Source organism: Gouania willdenowi, chromosome 1, assembly GCF_900634775.1.
Source record: "Gouania willdenowi chromosome 1, fGouWil2.1, whole genome shotgun sequence".
NCBI classification, from domain to species: Eukaryota; Metazoa; Chordata; class Actinopteri; order Blenniiformes; family Gobiesocidae; genus Gouania; species Gouania willdenowi.
This window is the reverse complement of record NC_041044.1, coordinates 42,868,913-42,892,114: the sequence shown is the minus strand read 5'-3', so window position 1 is coordinate 42,892,114 and position 23,202 is coordinate 42,868,913. Positions and strand designations below refer to the sequence as shown.

Genomic DNA, 23,202 nt, shown 5'->3' with positions numbered 1-23,202 from the left:
TTGCTAAGTCAACGTTTTAGTGTTGTTGCCGATTCGTGGTTTCAGTGTTGATGCTGAGTCATGTTTTCTGTCACTTTATGACCACTAATTTCTGATCTGCTTCCAGAAGAATAGCTCTGTCGCAAAACTTCAACCATCTCAGAATGAATTAATGCAGCTATTTTTATTTTACTAATGTGAATCAATGATTCAGCTTTTTAGCTTTACCTTGAAGTTAAGCTAAGTCTCCATTTGAACAGAGCAGTGACCAAACCTCTGAAGGTCATGTGAGGACAGTCGGGGGAGGGATGTTAATTCCGGGTAGACTCAGCCTTGCTCAGTGTTTACACATGGAGCACATAGTGTATCAGTCACATTGTGATAGCAGATACTGTATAATATCTACATTTTATAGACTTCACTGGTTTTAAACGTTCTAATTTACTCCAGCATGTTTTCCTCAGAACCAGTGGTTCTCAAACTTTTTTGGCACAAGTACCCCCTTTCTCTTAATTCTGAATCCAAGTACCTCTTTGTCCGACTACAACATTATGCTTAAAAAACTATTTAAAAACAACTGTAGAACATAATGATGGAATGAACGAATGATGACACACATTTTAAAGAATTTCATTTTGTAAATAAGAGGAAAGAAACAGTATTTATGCAGTGGTTCCCAACCTTTTTTGGATCGTGACCCTATTTTGATCATGTTTGAGCTCAGATATTTATTTTTTATTTTTTTGACTGCATTTTAGTTGAACTAAATTAGTATTAGTATAGAAATATAGTTATTTAGGATTGTGTGTGGTTTTAATTTAAAAAATCAATTAAAATTTTTCAGAAATTTCAGGTGACCTCATTTAAACTCCAGGCGACCCCACATGTGGTCCCAGCCCCAAGGTTAAAAAACACTCATGTAGTGGCTCCTGAATAGATTTATTTCTATCGTTTTTTTCATTTCCGGTCATTTCACGCCTCGGGTGGGGCCAAGACTGACACTTTATTTGTACATTTTCCACTCTCTCTCTTTCTCAAGTACCCCCTGTTGTGCCATCACGTACTCCGAGGGGTACATATACCCCCAAATGAGAAACACTGCTCTGGACAGTCGGGGCTAAAGGATGATCCCGGTAAAGGCCAACGAGACGTCTCTCAGGAAGCCTTTCACTCTGACGTTGCCCCTTAAACTGTGTGCGTGTGTTTTTTGCGTCTCTGTGTGTGTGTGTGCGCACGTGTGTGTGTTCAGAAGAGTCAGAAATAGGCCAGTTAGGGTTCGACGCGTTGAGATGTTAGAGATTAAACAGACCTCTGTGGGGAGCAAAACTCCTCTCCAGCAGTTTAAATATAACCTCCTCTGGGAGAAACCCTGCGCGTGCGTGTGCGTGTTTGTGCGTGTGTAATTTCTGGAGAACAGGGTGGTGATTGTGTTGTGTTAAAAAAAAAAAAAAAGTCTTGTGACTGAGGCTTCTCCGTACTCCAGGAGAACAGAGAACATCAGGGAGAACCAAAGGACTCCAGTTTGTTCTGTTCGGCTGTTTGTGATTGGTCAAAATTTTGACATGGGCGTGGTTTGTGTTGGTCCCGCCCCGGTTCAATCAGCAAGGCTGTGTTCGAAATTGAATACTACTAACAAACTACACACTACAAACTCATTGAGTATATACTGTCTACTATACTATATATTATAAGTATACTTCCAAGTTTCCCAAATTTGGAACCTACAAGGACAAAACCCTGAATCACACTGAGGATAAATATTTCTATTGATTCTCCATCTTTGAAAGTTCTGAAAACATTTGAAGTGAGAAAATGACCAAGTAGAATATCAACATGTGCTCATTTGATTCAAAACAAGAGCCATATTTACAAAACAGTTCATGGAAGACAAGAAGAGATGCTTTTATTTTGAAAAGCGGATGTTTGATTTTTAGCTTAAAGCTGGTCCCAGGACCATTTCACATTCCGCTTGAAATGCATCATGGGACGGTTGAGTATGACTAGTGTGTCCACCATGCATATTTAAAACATGTGCCCATACAGTATAGATTCTGGTATTTTTTGAGTATTTTCACACTATCTAATGTGAACAATCTACATAAAAACAAATGTTGGACATCATTAAATAGGGATATCTCAATCCGATTTAAATATCAGATATCAGCAAAATAAACCAAGCATTGATTATATCGGCCTGCATTTATAATCTCTAATACAAACAGTCCATTCCAGACTTCTGCACTTCTAATAAGTGGGTGAGTTTTTCTCATCCCATCGGTTGCTGACTAATGTTCTCTGTCTTTTCTAACTGTCCACACTACAAAATAAGTATTAAAAGTATGTGTGACTCACGGTAATATTGTATCTGATCAATATCGGTATCGTATCAGAAATGTAAAAGTTGCATCGGGACACCCCGATCATTGAATAGTTCCCTCGTTCTTCTCAGATATCTTTGGGACGCACTGATGTCATAAAACATGACAATGAATACATAGCTATCATCTAAAGTGTGTCTTTAACTGTATTGTGTCTAAAGATGTGGTTCACCAGTTTGCTTGATCACCAGTTGAAGCGCTACACCTGTTGTGTGTAGAAAGCTTCATCGTAGCATGTGTGAGTCTGGATCCACCATCTGCTTCACGTGCACATGTGAGCTCGCACGTGCACACTTATGTTTTAAGCATGAGCTGTAAGTGTTCACACCTGGTTTGTTTTAATAATCAGGTCCTGATCATGTTGCTGGTCTTTGACATGCTGAGCACATGTTTGCTGCATGTTTCATCCTCTCAGCTGTCATCTAACTCATCACATTCCTTCATAACTATTCACTTTACCTGTGTTCACTCATATCCAGTATGGATTTTATTATTTCTCTATAAAAGCAAGAAAGTTCTCCATGCGTGTGTGTGTGTGTGTGTGTGTGTGTGCAGGGCCGGCCCGTGGCATAGGCAATATAGGCAAATGCTAGGGGCGCCGGCCATCATAGGGGGCGCAAAATTGGGGAGAAAATATATATCTTTTTTTTTAAATTGTATTTTTTTTTTGATTAATTAAACAATCAAAGTGCTGATATTATTAGCAAACTAAACTTGGTAGTATTATTAAAAACTAGTAAGTCTAGTTTTAATGAAAATAAAAAAAATAGTTTTATTCCCGCCCCTCATATTGATTGACAGTTCAGTTCTGAGGCGTGACGTCACCACGGACCAGTTGTTTACTTTTTACTGCTGCAGCACATGACGTCATGTCTAAATAACCTAACTAATGATGACGGCAGAGGTAAACCATGCTAAGGCATGTTAGCAGCTAGTGCTAAACAGAAACTGATCAAATACTAGCTTAACAAAAACATTGATTGCATGTCAACAGCGGTCTATTAATTTATTTCATTGTCATTTAACATCATTATTATGTACAGTAAATGTTAGGAGTGATGTCACAGTTTGTGTTTTATACAGGGGGCCTTATTTATTCTCTCTCTCTCTCTCTCTCTCTCTCTCTCTCTCTCTCTCTCTTTCTATATATATATATATATATATAGTACTATGGGTGACCACACAGAATATCAACATGGGGTCATTCGATCCCTAAAACTCACATAAACACATTTCATTCCCACATTTTCAGAAACCCTCCATTATGCTACTTACTAAACTTCTAGTTAACTTCAAAACAAGAGCCCTATTTACAAAAGTGACACGACAAGAAGATATACTTTTATTTTGAAAAATGTGTTTTATTTTGAGCTTGAAGCCGGTCCCAGTACCATTTTACATTATGCTCCCAATGCATCATGGGAAAATGTCTCCATATAGTATACAAACTGGTATTTCTCACATACTTAATATTTTCATACTATCTAATATGAACGCTCTACACACTCATTAGTAGTACGTTAGTATGATATTTACACACACTTTAATACACAAAGCAGTCAATTATAATTTTAATTGCGTAATTGGTAATTAATTACAATTATGACATAATTGTGATTTAGAAAATACATTGTGGTTGTAATTTAATTGAAACTGGGTTCAGATAATTGACATTGTAATTGTAATTGGCGTGGAAATTCTATAAAACCTGTCAGTGTAAACCAGGGGAATAATGTTGCAGTTCTCAGACTTACACATACGTAGTTAATAAGTTATGTTTTTCTTGGGAATCATTTCACCATTTTTGACAGAAAAAAGGCTCAGACACCAAATATATTAATACCAATATTTTTATTGATTAGGAAGTGAAACAAGGTAAGCAATAGATGAGAAACTGTTTTTATGATTTAAGACATGCGTCAAACTGACCCGTTAGCATTAGAGATGCTAACACAAGAAGAAGGTTACGTCTTATGGGTTTATTAATTTCAGGATCTGTATTTGAACTTTAGCAATTGAGAACATAATTGTAATTGACTTTCAGGGGGAAATTATCATTTTAATTGAGTTGTGATCGAACATGGATAGTTGAAGATGTAATTATAATTGAAAAATTCAATTGAGCCCAGAGCCGCACGATTATGGCCAAAATTATTATCATGATTATTTTGATCAATATCGTAATCACAATTAAAATCACAATTATTTATCATATTAGGGAAAAATATGTGTTTTTTTGCACTGCTTTAAACAAACAATATGTGTACAGTTTACAGTGCAAAAGTAAGCTTAGCAAAATTATCCAAGATTTTAAAATGTACCAAAGGCTAACAGAATAAATACACTATTACAGAGTGCAGAGCCCCTATTTTAAATGTGAATATTGTGGATGATCAAGTTCATCTAATCGTGGTAACAAATTTGTGATCACAATTAAAATTGTATTAATTTTGCAGCCCTAATTGAACCAACTCTGGCAGATACTAATGCACACACATACATTTGTGTAGCTCTAGTATGAGATGGAAATGTCACACTAACTTACTCTCATCACTTTTTCTTGCCATATTTTTGCTCCTTTTTATGCATTTTTGCTTCATTTCTCCCATTTCTGACACTTCTCCATCAAATTTCAATGACTTTTCTGCACATTCTTTCTAATTTCAAGACATTTTCAGCACTTTTACACCTAATGTCACATATGTTGACCATTATTATAGGTTATGATCTCAGTATGGAGGTAAACTCAGTACGTGACATCGGTCCCAGGACCATTTTACATTCAGCTCTAATTTGCAACTTTTAACCAATTTCTGTGGTTTTTCAAAATCCCATTTCATCACCTTTTCCACTATTTTTTGTCACCTTTAAAGCATTTTATTTCTGATTAAAACAAGGATTTACATCTTTAAGATGACTATATACAGTATATGTATAAATGACTTGATAGGTAAACATATTATAGATGCATAAATTATTAAGAACGTTATTATTTCTAATTTAGCCGAGACCTTTTTACTTTTAATAAAACTGTATTCTATATGTAAACTTGTGTTTTATTGGTATTCTGTCAATCTACTTCATAAATCTTAAATGTGTATTTATGTCTATTTATAAATATCTAAATAATTATCAATATCTAATCCCATCATATCCTTTGACTTGGTTTGATTGATAGACTAGTTAATGGGTTCACATTCTATTTTTCCTTCAGATTCACAGAGGAAATTTGATGATGTCATTGATGACATCACTGTTAGGAAAACCAGGAGAATAAACTATTAAGGCTGGACTGAAGGATGAATAGGATGGATGGATGGATGGATGGACTGAAGGATGAATAGAATGGATGGATGGATGGATGGATGGATGGATGGATGGACTGAAGGATGAATAGAATGGATGGATGGATGGATGGATGGACTGAAGGATGAATAGGATGGATGGATGGATGGACTGAAGGATGAATAGAAGGGATGGATGGACTGAAGGATGAATAGATGGATGGATGGATGATGGACTGAAGCATGAATAGAATAGATGGATGGATGGATAGATGGACTGAAGGATGAATAGATGGATGAATAGGATGGATGGATAGACTGAAGGATGAATAGATGGATGAATAGGATGGATGGATAGACTGAAGGATGAATAGATGGATGGATGGATGAATGGATAGACTGAAGGATGGATGGATGGACTGGAGGATGAATAGAATGGATGGATGGACTAAAGGATGAATAGGATGGATGGATGGATGATGGACTGAAGCATGAATAGAATAGATGGATGGATGGATAGATGGACTGAAGGATGAATAGATGGATGAATAGGATGGATGGATAGACTGAAGGATGAATAGATGGATGGATGGATGAATGGATAGACTGAAGGATGGATGGACTGAAGGAGGAATAGGATGGATGATGGATGGATGGATGGACTGAAGGATGAATAGATGGATGGATGGATGGATGGACTGAAGGATGAATAGATGGATGGATGGACTGAAGGATGAATAGATGGATGGATGGATGGACTGAAGGATGAATAGATGGATGGATGGACTGAAGGATGAATAGATGGATGGATGGACTGAAGGATGAATAGATGGATGATGGACTGAAGGATGAATAGGATGGATGATGGATGGATGGATGGACTGAAGGATGGATGGAAGGATGGATGGATGGATGGATGGACTGAAGGATGAATAGGATGGATGGGGCTTTTTTAACGTGTGTTGGTTAAAGTTTCTTTATAAATCAACACCAGAAAATGACACTATTTTTACTAAATAGTTTATTTGTGCAACACCTCTGTGAACTGCAATTGTTTAAATGATGTGTTCATTACTGCAATTTTAATATTGTTATGTTAAACCTGGAAGTTTTGCATCTTTTCACAAAATGTGAATGTCAATAGTAAAACATTTTAGTCATAAGTATTTAAATGAAAAAGAATACACGATGAGCCAACCCACCACTATCTACAGTATCTATCATCTATCATTTATCATTTAGTTGTTTTTGTACAATGCCTTACTCTAATAATATTAATAATTTTTATTTTGAACCTGTTACTAAGATATTTATATTGTCTTTTATTTACTTTTTTGTGTTCTTTTATGTGTATGTTTTACTGTGTATTTTTTTTTTTTTTTTTTAATCTTGATTTTATTTATTGTTTCCTTTACTGTTTGTATCTTGTTCTGCTGCTATGATTAATAATGTTTATCTTATCTTATTACTGGCTTTTCAAACATGCTTGAATAAAGTTAATTGAATAGTGTTATTAATTTCATATTTCTCCACTGTGTTTGCGGAGAATGCAAGCAAGATTTTGGGCGAGATCTCACATCAGTCCATATGCTACAGCTGCTACACATTAGACCATCTGTATTATGATGGAAAAATGCAAGGAAATGCAGAACATAGCTATTTCCATTTCAGAAAGTGAAGTCCATCATATTATGTCAGATTATGCGCAAGCGTTGATATTTCCGTCTCTCTGATCACTCATTTACGAAGACAAATTGCATGTAAATGTGCAAATATTACATGCATGAGGCTATATTCAGTGCCACATAGCAATTTCTGCTTGATTTTGTTCAAAAAATAATATTAACAATGTTGTCATTTTCGTTTCCGCAGGTTAATTCTGTATTTTTCCACCCAAATTCTACAGTTATGTAGTGTGTACATTCAGTTGTTGGTGTCGTAGTAACACTCACAGCCTTTAACCCAACTCTGTGCACATACAGCAAATACAGTGGCTACATAAATCAGCCACTGTCATTATTATACACACACGCACGCGCACCACATTTCCGCTAGCCTCACATGTAATGTAATCAGGTGGGCCCGGCATGCTTTCTAACCCAATAAAGAGAGCCTTCAACACACACACACACACACCCTATAATCCATTCAGCTCTTCTCTCCAGTGTCTGGTTCTCTCTAGATTCTGACATTTTTCTGCTCAAACTCATTCTCACATTTACAAATATCATAGCACTTCTTATTTACAAATCTTAGAGAATCTTCAAGTAGAGCGTTTATCCATAAACATCTGAAACTAAACTATGTGGTGTTTCACTTTAAATCGGAGACGGTAACTTCGATCTGAGAGTCATGTTTAGAATAATGACCAATCAGAGCAAAGGCTTTGTGTGTTTTATAAAGTCATTCTGTATGATTTTTGTTGTTGTCATTTTGTATATATTTTTCTGCCATTTTTTGGATTAAATTTAGACTGTTTGTGGTACTTTAGTGTATAATCTCTGTCATTTTGTGTGTTTTTGCACGTATTTTGTACATTTCCTTTGGAGGACGCACAATATTAAGGCGAGGTTTTGCGTGTGGCAACAGTACTGTATATTGTTCCTAGAAGTGTATGATTGAACTTTGTTTTTTTAATAAGGAAGATAAGGCAATTAAAATCACAATAATCGTTGATATTTAATCAGAAAACTTGTAGAATCACAGTTTACAAGAATCGCAAGATATATTGAATCGTCAGCCAAGTATCGGGATAAAAGCTTATTGTCCCATCGTCTCAGTGCTAATATTAGCTCACACTGCTACTGTGGGTTGTTGTATTGCACTACAGTAGCTACAGGCGCTAGAAGCTAATCAGCTAATCATGCTCTGATTGGCTGAGTCTTCAACAGAAGACTCTGTGAGAATGCAGAAGAAATTGTGCACCACGTTCCACAGATAATTATGGTACATCTCTGTTAGGTTAAGGACTGGTGTATATTTAATTATTCTAAGATATATAGATCTATATATTGATCATTCTGCTCTGCATCTTTGCTTTGATCCAGTCTACATTTCTTGTGTTGTGTGTAAAGAGAACAAATGAGATGTGATCTACAAACAGAAGCTCAGCCCTAGCGTCGGTTGTCGAGTGGCGTGTGGACGTGTTCGAGGCGCTTGTGTCTTCAGAGGAAACAGAGCCAGTTTGATGGTGGAGGGGCTGTTTGCAGGGAAAGAGTTAGAGTGGGAGAGATCGTAGATCAGAGCCGTCATGATTGAGCCATCTGCTGAGAGGAGGCCACTGAGACACGCACACACACACACGTTTGTGTTTAAAGATCACCACTGCCACCTGTTGGTGCTCACACGTCCCTACAGCCATTACCACCTCAGAGCAGATTCTAATGTGAGCATCATCTCCACCTCAATGCTAACCATCATCATCCATTAATTATTCATTATTAATGTCACACTCATAGGGACAGTGTTGTTCAACATAGGGTCACCCTTCGTCAGGTTTTACCCACTTTTCACGTCCTGTCCAGGTGTTTTTACAAACTCACAGACTGTCCCTGAATGTGTCACAGCGACCATGTTTAAATCACTGTAACTTCACCAATATTTGCTCTACATGAACATTTCTAACAGTTCCTTAAAGCTATGAAGTTTCTCTTTACAGACACTATGGTGTCGTTCTGTAAAATTACTCACATGTGACACATTCATTAAAGTGGCTGCTTTGTTTGACGAGAGCGTCGTACGTGGAGCAAAGAGAGCAAGAAGAGCTAACGGAGGCCAAATAATGACGGGAAATTTTATTGAGGAATGTCATCATGAAGAACCTCATAGATAATAAAACCTCCATAAAGGTTCAGAGAACGAAGAAGCCTTGGGAGGAGAACCTTGAGACTCCTAAAACAAGTATTTTAATACAAAAAGCTATGAATTATATTATGTGTAATTGTGGAATCATTTTGTTTGATTTTGTTGAATTTGAGGGACGCACAAAATTAGAACAAGGGCCACATTTGGCCCCTGAACCACTAATTTCCCATGGGTGAGATGTACACCATCAATGTTACTTCCTTAATGTGATATTTGCTGTGGAATGTTATCGCTGAAGACTGTGTGAGTTAATTAAATGATATTTTACTTTGAAGGAGGAGGAATCCTTTACACTGCGGATCTTTTTTTTCTGTGTAAAATCCTGACAAGGTGTTGTGGTAAATCTGGTGTCCGATGTTACCAGCTGACACTAGTTCAGTCATCAGTTCACTCACTCATCATGACTTTTATTGGTGTTTCACTGAAACATGAGCATGATGATGATGGTCAGTGATTGGTTGAAAGTGAAGGAGAGTTGTTGTGATTGGATGAAGTTTCCTGTGTTAAAACAGAGAGAAATGCTGCTCAAGAAAACACATTCTCCTTTTCTAATGGTTGTCATTTAAAGATGCGTTCAGGGTCTTCATTTCTCAGTTAACCTGATGATTGTATTTAGTCTTTTTAATATTATATTTATGGTCTATGCCCATGATGGGATGATTGACATGTTTCTGTCCTCTCTGCCTACAGGAACAGGCCGTGGTGGGAATGTCGCGGCCGCCGGGCTCCATCCCTCCACCTCACCCGGCCGGCGGCGTGGCACCTAGCCAGGGCTCCGGTCCACCGCCGGGCTACGTGGGCAATCAACAGCAGGCGGCCATGATGAAGCAGATGATGGCGATGGAGCAGGAGAAGAGGGTGCAGATGCAGATGATGGAGCAGCAGAAACAGCAGCTCTTCAGAGAACAGCGGCAACAGCAGCAGCTACTGGCTGAGCAGGTTAGCTCCATGATAGCATTGTTAGCACACTGGTTAGCTCCATGATAGCATTGTTAGCACACAGGTTAGCTCCATGATAGCATTGTTAGCACACTGGTTAGCTCCATGATAGCATTGTTAGCACACAGGTTAGCTCCATGATAGCATTGTTAGCACACTGGTTAGCTCCATGATAGAATTGTTAGCACACAGGTTAGCTCCATGATAGCATTGTTAGCACACTGGCTAGCTCCATGATAGCAATGTTAGCACACAAATTAGCTCCATGATAGCATCGTTAGCACACTGGTTAGTTCCATGAGAGCATCGTTAGCACACAGGTTAGCTCCATGATAGCATCGTTAGATAGCATCGTTAGCACACAAATTAGCGCCATGATAGCATCATTAGCACACAGGTTAGCTCCATGATAGCATTGTTAGCACACAGGTTAGCTCCATGATAGCATCGTTAGCACACAGGTTAGCTCCATGATAGCATTGTTAGCACACAGGTTTGCTCCATGATAGCATTGTTAGCACCTGGGTTAGCTCCATGATAGCATTGTTAGCACCTGGGTTAGCTCCATCACAGCATCCGATGTAGTTTGGATTTCGCACCCATCAGTCTAAAGCACTGTCAGTGTGTTTTTAAAAAAAACAAAAAGCTTTTTAGACAAAAGCGGTTGTGTAGGTGCCGTATTTCTGGACTTAAAGAAGGCTTTTGACACCGTTGACCACAAAATTCTGCTAACTAAATTATCTAATTACATTTTTTCAGAGAAAGCCATAAACTAGATGAAATCATATCGTACCAACAGAATGCAGTGTGTGCAGCGTGCACAGTGGGAGTACCACAGGGCTCCATTCTAGGACCGGTTCTTTTTTACTCTATATAAACGATCTTCCAGAACCATGTAGAAGATACAAATGTATGCAGATGATGCTGTAATATACACTCCAGCAAAAAATATACAGGAAGCTGGCCACATTCTTACATCTGAAATGGCCCAAGTCCAAAATTGGCTCTCCAAATCATGTTTCCAAACAAAACCAAAAAATTCACATGTTTTTCTCCAAGATGTGGAGCTCAAACTGGTACAAGAGTTCAAATACCTTGGCGTAGTTATGGACTCTCACGTTCAAAAGTCACGTCAAGAAAATTTCTAAAACAATTAAATTCAGTCTTCATAACTTCAGATATATTCGTTCATCAATGACGTTTCAGGCAGCTAGGATGTTTCTGCATGCTATGGTGTTCTCACACATAGAATATTGTTTTACAAACTGGTCAAATGAAACCACTTTTAGACAAATATAATATCATTATATAAAAAAGCTTTACATTTTTTTGCCAGAAAACCTGTTTCATACACCACTGTCACATTCTTGAGACGTACAATCTTCTCAACTTTGAAAATTTTAAATACCTTAAATTTACTTGCACGATTCATAAAATACTCAATGGACTCGCACCACCGCCAATAAGGGAATTCATAAATCTAAAATCATCTTCTGCCAGAGCCACTCAGTCTAGAGGAAACTGTGAAGTGCCCTACAGACCTTTGGCCAGACTGTTCTTTCAGTCAGGGGCTGTAACATCTGGAACATCATCCCTCTCACGAGAAGAGAAAGCCCCACGTTTAATACATTCACGAGTCTATTGTGCAAGTCACAGAACAAGCATTCAGATGTTATCAATGTATGAATTGTATGAACAAATGCTATGCTATGTAAGTATGTAGCCTCAACTTTTAAAATTTTGTATATGTTTTATATTTGTTGTTGGCATTATACACCTTGCCCAGGGATGACAGTTGTAAACTAGCTTTGCAGATCAGACTGACACATTTACAGAAATGTTCATTAATGTTTACTGTCCCTTTAAAATTAACTAATAAATAAATCGTTAGCACACAGGTTAGCTTCATGATAGTATCATTAGCACACAGGTTAGCTCCATGATAGCATTGTTGGCGTACAGGGTTAGCTTCATGATAACATTGTCAGCTCCACGATAGCATCGTTAGCACACCAGTTAATTCCATGATAGCATCGTTAGCACAAAGATTAGCTCCCTGATAGCATTGTTAGCACACCGGTTAGCTCCATGATAGCATCGTTAGCACACAGGTTAGCTCCATGATAGCATCGTTAGCACACAGGTTAGCTCCATGATAGCATCGTTAGCACACAGGTTTGCTCCATGATAGCATCATTAGAACACAGGTTAGCTCCATGATAGCCTCGTTAGCTCACAGGTTAGCTCCATGATAGCATTGTTAGCACACCGGTTAGCTCCATGATAGCATCGTTAGCACACAGGTTAGCTCCATGATGGCATCGTTATTAGCACACAGGTTAGCTCCATGATAGTATTGTTATTAGCGCACAAGGTAGCTCCATGATAGCCTTGTTAGCTCACAGGTTAGCTTCATGATAGCATCCTTATTAGCACACAGGTTAGCTCCATGAAAGCTTCGTTATTAGCGCACAGGTTAGCTCCATGAGAGCGTTGTAATTAGCGCATAGGTTGGCTCCATGAGAGCGTTGTGTTTCGCTCATAGGTTAGCTCCTCGATATAATTGTTAGTATGCAGGTTAGCTCCATGATAGCCTCATTAGCACACAGGTTAGCTCCATGATAGCCTCATTAGTACACATGTTAGCTCCATGATAGCCTCATTAGCACACATGTTAGCTCCATGATAGCCTCATTAGCACACAGGTTAGCTCCATGATAGCCTCGTTAGCACACAGGTTATCTCCATGATAGCATCGTAAGCACACAGGTTAGCTCCATGATGGCATCGTTATTAGCACACAGGTTAGCTCCATGATAGTATTGTTATTAGTGCACAAGGTAGCTCCATGATAGCCTTGTTAGCTCACAGGTCAGCTTCATGATAGCATCCTTATTAGCACACAGGTTAGCTCCATGAAAGCTTCGTTATTAGCGCACAGGTTAGCTCCATGAGAGCGTTGTAATTAGCGCATAGGTTGGCTCCATGAGAGCGTTGTGTTTCGCTCATAGGTTAGCTCCTTGATATAATTGTTAGTATGCAGGTTAGTTCCATGATAGCCTCATTAGCACACAGGTTAGCTCCATGATAGCCTCATTAGCACACATGTTAGCTCCATGATAGCCTCATTAGCACACAGGTTAGCTCCATGATAGCCTCGTTAGCTCACAATGTTAGCTCCATGTTACCATCGTTAGTGCAGCTGCTGCTCATCAACATCAAGGGATGACCTGGGCAACAGCCATTTTCTGTAGCTTCTAAATGTAAATGATATGAAAAAAAATACGCAAAATTACTAAAAATTACTGAAAAATACAAACAAAAATATATCAAATGAAAATGAAATTAACCAAAAGACAGACAAGACTCCTAAAAATACACAGAAATATCAGAGAAATTTACTTGACAAATAAAATACACAACAATATGTAAAAAAAAAAAAAAAAAAAAAACAGAAATACACATAATAAACCAAAAACAGACAGGATGACTAAAAATGCACTAAGTAACTGAACAATTTACAACAAAAATACACAAAGTGAATAAAAAAGACCCCATACAAATTCACTGAAAATTACACAAGGGCAAAAATATATTAAATGACAACAGAAATATACATAATTCACCAAAAAACACACACAATGACTAAAATTGCACTAAATAACATTTTAAAAACTTCAATGAAACATGGTTTACCTCCTCTGGGAATATAGGCGTTTACTGTGAATGTGTCTCATTTTGTGTATTTTTGTTACCATTTATACTGTACAGTGTGTGTGTGTGTGTGTGTGTGTGTGTGTGTGTGTGTGTGTGTGTGTGTGTGTGGTGTTTGTTTATGTAGCTCCTTTTTCTCACTGTTGTCCTTTTGTATGTGTAATTATACTCTACTACAATGTCTATAACAGTTCTTTGTCATGTCTGCATTTCTTCAGTGTGTGTGTGTGTGTGCGTGCGTGCGTGTGTGTCCGCTGAGATAAAACACTGTTTTTCTAACGAGGAACAAACACTGCTGAACTCTGTCTGCCTCGTCATTTTTAATTGGATTTGCAGAGACATGTTGGAGAGCAGCTCTGTGAAACAAAAAACAAAAAAACATTCAAAGAGCAATTTACCTGTTGGTGTATTGTTTTAACTGGTCATCATTTTAACTGGTGACCCTTTACATTTCATAGCAGCAGACGTGAGGCCTTTATTAAGGTGTTTGTTTTTTCTGCAGCTTCAGCAGCAGCAGCATCTTCCCAGACAGATGGGCCAAAGTCAGAGGAACTCATACCCTCAAGTCAATCAGTACCAAGGTGAGACACACACACACACACACACACACACACGGCCTCATTGATTATCTCATAAACCAGGCCAGACCTCATTCATGTTTAATGGTTTTGGTGAATGACACAAACATCTGGATCATTTAGACAAAACAAACCCAATCAATTGATCTTTAAGAGCTAATTACCACAACACCTTATGTGTATGAAACATCATTTAACATCTGGCCCAACTGTTTCCCCGTCTTGTTACCAGATGTTGTTAGGTATTGAGAACATCTGTCTGCTACCTCAGACGTGTTGTACCTCTACATCAAACATCTGTCCCAACTGTTTCAACATCTCTGTCAAACATCTGGGTAGCGGAAACACCCGCAAAACAGTAACATCCTACAAAACATCTGTACTTACTACACAAAACATCTGTGCTTACTACACAAAACATCTGTACTTACTACACACAACATCTGTGCGTACTACACACAACATCTGTGCGTACTACACACAACATCTGTGCGTACTACACACAACATCTGTGCGTACTACACACAACATCTGTGCTTACTACACAAAACATCTGTGCTTACTACACAAAACATCTGTACGTACTACACACAACATCTGTGCTTACTACACAAACTTTTGTGCATACTAGATTAAACATCTGTGCTTACTGTACAAAACATCTGTGCTTACTACACAAAACATCTGTACGTACTACACACAACATCTGTGCTTACTACACAAACTTTTGTGCATACTAGATTAAACATCTGTGCTTACTGCACAAAACATCTGTCAATTTAAACATACGTAAACACAGATGTGTTTTACCTGCATGTCAAACATGTGTCCTAACTGTTGCAACATCTGTGTGATTTCTAACCCTATCAACATCTGGATCAGTTTGTGTTTGAGAATTATTGAACTGAATGACTGTTCCCCCTCTAACATCTGTACATACTGTCCCAAAACACCTGTCTCGGATCCTTTGCAACATCTGTCCATGCTCCAACACAAAACATCTGTATGAGATCAGGTTACCCACATCTGTCTCCACTGTCTCGTCACCCCAGATGGGCTTCACCTGTGTGTCAATAATCATCTGGAAAGCATCTGTGTAACTTTAAACAGCATCAACATCTGTCTGCACTATGATAAACAGCTGACTTTACCTTATAAAACATCTGTTTGCATCTGTATCAAACACTCTTCTTCACTGTATGAGTCATGGACAAACCACCTCTCACTCACTCTCTCACTCTCTCTCATTCTCTCACTCTCTCTCACTTTCTCTCTCTCTCACTCACTCTCTCTCTCTCACTTTCTCATTCTCTCTCTCACTCTCTCATTCTCTCTCTCACTCTCTCATTCTCTCTCTCACTCTCTCTCTCACTCACTCTCTCATTTTCTCTCACTCTCTCTCACTCTCTCTCTCTCTCACTCACTCTCTCTCTCACTCACTCTCTTTCATTCTCTCTCTCTCTCTCATTCTCTCTCTCTTTCTCTCTCTCTCTGCGTGTGTGTGTCATGTCCTCGCTCGCTCTTTGTTTAAAAGAAGAATTCCTGCTCTGCCTGTTACCACGGCAACCTGTCTGTCCTGGATCCCCCAGAGTTCCTGTGAAGTTGAAGAGATGGATGAGAAAGGGGAAACAAGTGGGGGGGGTGGATGGATCATAAAAAGAGCCACTTTAGCTCCTCCCACTAAACTCACAGGACGACTCACTAATAATAACACACTGGGACAGTCTGTATATCACAGACAGGTTCAGATGCAGAGATATGCAACTGTTCAGACACTGGGGCCAAAAAACTGAGGGTCACATGATCAACATTCATATCAGCATTTAAAATAATGACCAATCAGAGCATTAATACAGGGAACATCAAAGTTTGTGTATTGTTTTTTATTCCATTTTTAAGTCATTCTGTGACATTGTGTTGTGGTTTTATTTACTTTCTTACTTTTGTAGTCGTCTTGTGCAACTTTTGGTCAATTTTGTGTATTTCAGATGTCATTGCATATATTTTTGTATGTAATTTAGTATGAGTTTATTTTGGAATAATTTGTTTTTTTGGTGTCATTTTTGTTTATATTTATTGTGTTTTTGTAATTGCTATGTAAATTTCTGTCATTTAGTATATGTTTCTCTCATTTTTTATTTTCTGTTCTTTCTTTTTTGCCTTTTTGGAGTCATTTGTGTGTTTTTGTTGTCTATTGTATTTTTCTGTATGTTTTGTATGTTTTTGGATTCAAGATCCAACGTGACCTCTGACAAAGAGCTGTGACCCAAAATGAAAAAATACTAATATAATAAATTATAAAGCAGTAACTGTAACTTGTTTTCCCAGTGTTTCCTGTTGTAATCCCTCTTACTTTCCACTCCCAGGTCCTCCTCAGGATCTAGCTTCTAGAAGCCAGGCTCTGCAGAACATCCGGGCGGCCCGTCTCCTTCAGCAACAGCAGCAGAACCAGCAGCAAATGGTCCAGATGAGTTCAGTTCAGGGTCAGGGTGGCTCTGTGGGACCCCAGCCCGACATGGGACTACCGTACAGCAACCAGGGGTCCGGCCAGGGCGTGCTGTACGGGATCAACCCCTCCATGAGCCAGATGATCCACCAGCAGCAGAACCAAAGCGTCCAGGCCTCCATGGGTCTTCCCCCGCAGCACAACCCTGCCGGAGGGCCGCCCCGGCAGGCGGGAGCCGGTCCTGGAGGTGGAGGAGGATACGGGGGACAGGGGATGATGATGAACTCCATGACCCAGCAGCCCCTCAAAGCTCCTCCCAATGCCAAAGCCCAAGCACAGAGACTGCAAAGCATGCTGGGAGCAGGAGGGGGCGGTGGCGGCGGGGGGATGTCGGCGGGCGGTTGGCCGCAGCAGCAGGGACAGAGTCTGCAGGCCATGGGAAGGACTACAGGTGGAGGTGGCGACATGGTGGGCTTCGGATCGGCGCCTGGTTACGGGATGCAGCCGGGGCAGCCGCGGATGGCCAAGCAACACTTTCAGGGCCCCGGACAGGGGATGGGCCAGGGGGTGGACCCAAGGGTGGGAAACCCTGCTGCCGGCATGGGTGGGCCCATGATGGGCCCCCACATGGGGGGTCAGCCCAGGACCAACCAGCCTCGGCCCATGGTCATCAACCAGGGCCTGAACCAGGGGGTGATGAGCCAAGGCATGGCCGGGGTCGGGGGCTTCGGGCCGGGGCCCGGAGGAGGCGGGGGTGGACCCTACGGGGGTCAGCCTCAGGGCTACCAAAGGACAGCCAATCAGGACATGACATCCTATGGATATGGGGGTGGGCCTTCAGGGGGCGGAGCCTTTGGGTTGGGTGACGGCTCGGGGGCGGAGCTGGACTCGAGCGACGGTTGGATGGAGGAATTTTTCCCGAGCCAATAGCCAGCGGGGAAAGTTTTTACTGGAAGATCTGGGACAGAAATCAAACGTGGCAGCGTGAGAGGACGCAGGAGGTTATGTTTTTGTTTTGTAAAACATGTCGGTTTATCGTTCTGTTTGTGTGAGAGATGAACAGAGCTTTCATTTTGTCTCCTGCAAATTAACGAGAAGCAGTTTAGAGATTAAGAGATGCACCACCCAATGATTTATTCTGCTGTCCCAGTGTTTCTCAGCTTTTCTAATCACTAAAAGGCTCAGATCTCATCTCCCTCATAAAGATATAGATTTATTAACGTTTCACACACACATTAGGAGCAAACGTCCCTCATTTCAACACTCGTCTCTCTGTGTTTGAATCTAAACTGAACAAATGTCTTCCCTCATTGGGCCTCACACACACACACACACACACACACACACACACACACACACACACACACACACACACACACACACACACACACACTCACACTCACACACTGCCCTCTAGTGTCTTTGCTGAGCGACGCTCGTTTTCTACATTTCCTCATGAGATTAATTTCCCGGGAAAAGGCAGCTAAAGCAAGCAGTCAGATTAAACACACACACACACACACACACACACACACGCAGACTGGGATGCTGTGTAGATGCGTGACACAAACAACCGCGAGGCACTGAATGTTTTTAAGCACCACAAGTGACTTTTTTTAGTAAATAACATAAAGAAAAAAGAAAAGTTGACCAATATCACTGCATGGAGTCATTTTTAGTCTTTCTTTGGAAATGTACACACACACACATACACACACACACACACACATACACATACATGCCCCCCCATAACCCAAGCATGTTAGTACAACCTTTCCCTGCTTGTTTAAAGAGTAACTAAAGCCCTAAACCACTTTGTTTGAAAACAAATGAATTTGGTATAAAGTATTGCTGTTGATTGATTAAAAATGTAAGAGTGAGTGCCCTCTATGGGTGGAAACCAGCCATTACAAATGTGGATGCACCGTAATGAAAATTCTTGGCCAAAACCGAAACACCAAAAGAAATGATCATGCCAATTTTTGTAATTTGATTTATTTATTGAATTTCCTGAAAAACATTAAAACATAAATCCACCCCATAGTGGAACCTCTTAAAACCCATTGTCACACAGACAAAAGTATAAAAAAAAAAAAAACAAAGTACAAAGGTATAAATCCAAATGTACATACATTTACCACATCTTATACAGAGAACAAAATATCTTGCCAATTATTACTACCATTTTTAATCTATGGCTATAAATGTGGAACAACCTCACAAAACATTAAAGCATTGCAATTGTATAAATGAATATTAATGCTTCAGAGGATAAATTAATGCAAATAAACCTTGGGGTTTAGTTACTCTTTAATATGAATTATGAATTAACAATTGACCTTGAACAGGCACTAGATGGCGTCACAAGCACCTTAACTATTGTGTTTTGTCATGTATCAGCAGAAGTTGCTTTTTGCAACAGTAAATCCCAAACAAATCTAACACTGAATAAACTCTTCTCAGTGTTCAGAAACTAACCATCAGAGGGGAAAGCTAAGCAGTCTCACAGTAATCCAGACTCTGCACACGTTCCATGTTATTAAGAGAACAATCCAACACTTGATGAATTCTGGTTCTCAGTGATTGAAAATCGGAATTCTGAGAAAAAAATGGGAAATGTATTGTATCTGCTTCCAACACTGTGATAAGTAAAGAAAGACATGCTAACCTTTGGTTTCAGTTTGACACCCATTACAAAGGCTGTAGGTCCAGTTCTTGGTTCTCTGCTTTAAAGCCAACAAAGTTTAGTTTAGAAAACCAAAACTAAATCAGCCACAACATTCTGACCACCATCCTGACAAATCTCCTTCTTAAACTACAACTAAAACCAAAAAAAACTTAAGAGCCTTTGCAGATACTTTAAAAAAACACACCTCCCTCTTTCTCTCACTGCGTATAACAACTAAACGTGGGACAATGGAAGATCTTTGCGCTTGCTGGGGGCTGCAATGGATTATGGGAACATTTGCTCTAAATGTACGGGTACTAAACGTATTGTAATAACCTCTTATGTCCATCCCCTACAAAGCGGTGTAACTCGCAGACAGTCACAAAACAGGACAAACAACAATGTGATACATCATGAGATAATATCTAGAATCTTTTTAAAGTCAACAAAAGCTAAATCAGCTTGTTTTCTCATTAAAGCGCAGAGATGAAGTAGATTCTGAGCTGAAAGGCTCCACTCTTGGCAGTAGCACTTCACACACATGGACAAAAAACAGCGATTTGTGCCATTTTCAGCAGATAAAAGAAGACTTTGTCAACACGGTAGAAGTGCCATCCTGGACCAAATCTTACTGTATCATCAGTTATGGTTTTTAAACTTTTGATCCAAAGCCCTCCTTTAAAGATGAGGACGGTTTCAAGGCTTGGCCATTGGGATATTCAAGGTTCTTTATAGAACCTTAACTGCACCATCTAATTCAAGCATCACATTCTCTACATTCTTCAGTAACTTCACCGCAAGAACCAAAGGCACAAATGACCTCCGCTGGCTTTAAGATCTAATGATTGATTTCAGATATCATGAGCACCTATGTAGGGTCGTTTTCTTTCAGTTTCGTTGTGTTTCCGTACGTAGATGACTTTACTGGCTTTTGAACTTCCTGAAATAGTTTCTAAGATGCATAAACCCACGAGAAATTTTGATTCTTTTCATTGGACTGATTTCTAAGTCTAGAGAATCATTTTTGTATGATTTTTACACTAACAACACTTTTCAACAAGACAATTACAAAAAATATTATCACAAAAAATGAAAAACATTTACAATTGGCTGCCGTGTTTAACACAGGATGGACAAAAATAGGAAGTTATCTTGTATTACCTCGTGAAAGGGTCCTTGAACTGGTATTTTCAAGGTTTGGCCGTCGGAATACTGAGGGTTCTTGAGTGAGTATTCTGCAAGAATAGACGGTGCAATTATCACGAACAACTGCACAACCGGCTTTGCCCTTTAGCCTAGCCTAGCTTCTAAGATGTGGAAAAGCACCAAGAATCTTGAGTCTTTTACTCAGACTGATCTTTAACCTAAAAAAGGATTGGAATATCTTTCACGTTAGATTTTTAACCGTCAGAAAAATCCTTGGCACTAGTCCATACTTCCAGTGAAGAAGCCGTATGAAGCATTGAGGGTTTTCATTACCTTAACTGTTGCTCACATCTCTTACATCTCTTCAATGTTTCGTTATTGTTGCTTAGACAACCAATGAAAGTGCTCCGTTTGTATTTTGCTCGGCAGAGGTAACGTTGGGAGGACAATGACGCTGTAATCGATGAAACCAAAAAAGCCTTCTCTGTAAACTAGCTCCTCTGTGTCACCTGTTCTCATTGTTGTCTGTGTTGTTGTAATCCAACCCTTTAAATTAACCTTTGTGGGAAGGTTTTAGTCACGTTTCCGAAGGATCGTCAGTCCAGCGTCACTGGATGAACTTCTTGTGTTGTCCAGCCGGTCCTGTGCAGGTTCAGCAGTGGAGCGTTCCACTGCTAATGCTTCCAAATCCTCGATGGCGCTCCAGAACTCCAGAATGGCACGTTCATCTGTTCAGCAATGTGGGGAATGTGTGGAAACACCAGTGTTAGGGCGGCATCATTGAGGGTTCCTCCAAATATCCCAACGTATCGGGACCAAGTCTGTAGACCACGTTCTACCATGAAAATATTGTTGTTCTGGATGTTTTTCTGTTGGTTTAGATTTTTTTTTTACTGGTGCTGACATACATGTGATTATGAGAAAAACCTATATAAAAGATAATGGCTATTTGTAAATATGTTTTTACAGGTTTAAATACATCAGATAATACAGTCTCTACTCTGTAAAGAATTTACTGTTTGTTGGAAAATAGAGAAGTATTTTTATTTTGGTTTCACTTTTAACCCATCTGAGCTATGCCATTGCACTTCAGACAATGTCTTACTACTAATTTGTATTGTAAACCTCTCTTTTTTTATTTGTTTGTTTTTTTATTCTAGTCGAAGATTTGGCTCGGTTCTTAAGCAGTGCTTATTTCTTTTTATGCTGTACAGAATTATGAAACGTTAACAAAAGAAGATTAAAAACACTTTTTTTTTTTTTTTTTGGTTTTTCAAAAAGATACAATAAAGAGAGATTTATCTCGCTGATCATATAAAATGGTTTTGTTGCAGTTTTTCTTTTATATATCTGTGCATTCTATGTATTTTCACACCATCTAGTGAGTTTCAGCTCTCTGTGAACTCAGCGTGGCTTCTCACTTTGATACGTACTGAACTGTAACTGTGAGTGGACGGAATGAAAGAAAGATAAAAACAAAAAACTGTAGATTATTTGTTGGGTGTATTGTACATTAAAATATGCTTCAATAATGATAAATTAATAGATTTAAACATGTTAAATACATGCCCTGTGAAGGACTGGTACCCTCTCCAGGGTGTACCCCGCCTATAGCAAACCCCCACAACCCTGAAAAACGAGGAAGTGAGTTGGATAATAGATTAATAGAAGTTCAACACACGATGATGCAATGATGTTTACAAAAATCAGATTAGATTCAATAAAACAAAAACCAAAAAGCCTGTTTGGAGTTTATCAAGTACAACAAAAGGGCTAAAATAGTGCTTTTTTTAATTTTAGGTTTGGTTCTTCTGGCTTGGTTTGATTTGGTTCTTTAGGTTTTTTTCTGTTAGTCTGGTTCTTATGGTTTGGTTCTTCAGGTTCTTTAGGCTTTGTTTTGTTGGTTTGGTTCTTAAGGTCTCTTCTTCAGGTTTGATTTTTTTTGTTTGGTTTTTAAGGTTTGGTTCTTTAGGGTTTGTTCTGTTAGTTTGATTCTTTAGATTTGGTTCTTCAGGTTCTGCTCTTTGTTTGGTTCCTTACGTTTGGTTTTTAGGTTTGATTCTTTATGTTTGGTTATTTAGCTTTGGTTCTGTTAGTTTGATTTAGATTTGGTTCTTCAGGTTCTGTTCTTTGCTTGGTTCTTTAGCTTTGGTTATTTAGGTTTGGTTCTGTTAGTTTGGTGTTTTAAGCTTGGTTAGGTTTTTTC

The 23,202-nt window shown here is 39.1% G+C and overlaps 1 protein-coding gene across 2 annotated transcripts in view; it reads left to right on the top strand.

Annotated features, from left to right (window-relative positions):
- Nucleotides 1-22,264, top strand: part of maml3 (mastermind-like transcriptional coactivator 3) — a 151,078-nt gene extending 128,814 nt beyond the window's left edge. For both annotated transcript variants that reach the window (XM_028468185.1, XM_028468110.1), the window contains 3 exons: nt 10,196-10,444; nt 14,661-14,739; nt 17,103-22,264. In XM_028468185.1, the coding sequence (XP_028323986.1) occupies nt 10,196-10,444; nt 14,661-14,739; nt 17,103-18,112 (1,338 nt within the window). In that variant the 3' untranslated portion in view covers nt 18,113-22,264. The remainder of the gene's footprint in view (nt 1-10,195; nt 10,445-14,660; nt 14,740-17,102) is intronic.
- Nucleotides 22,265-23,202: the final 938 nt, after the last annotated feature.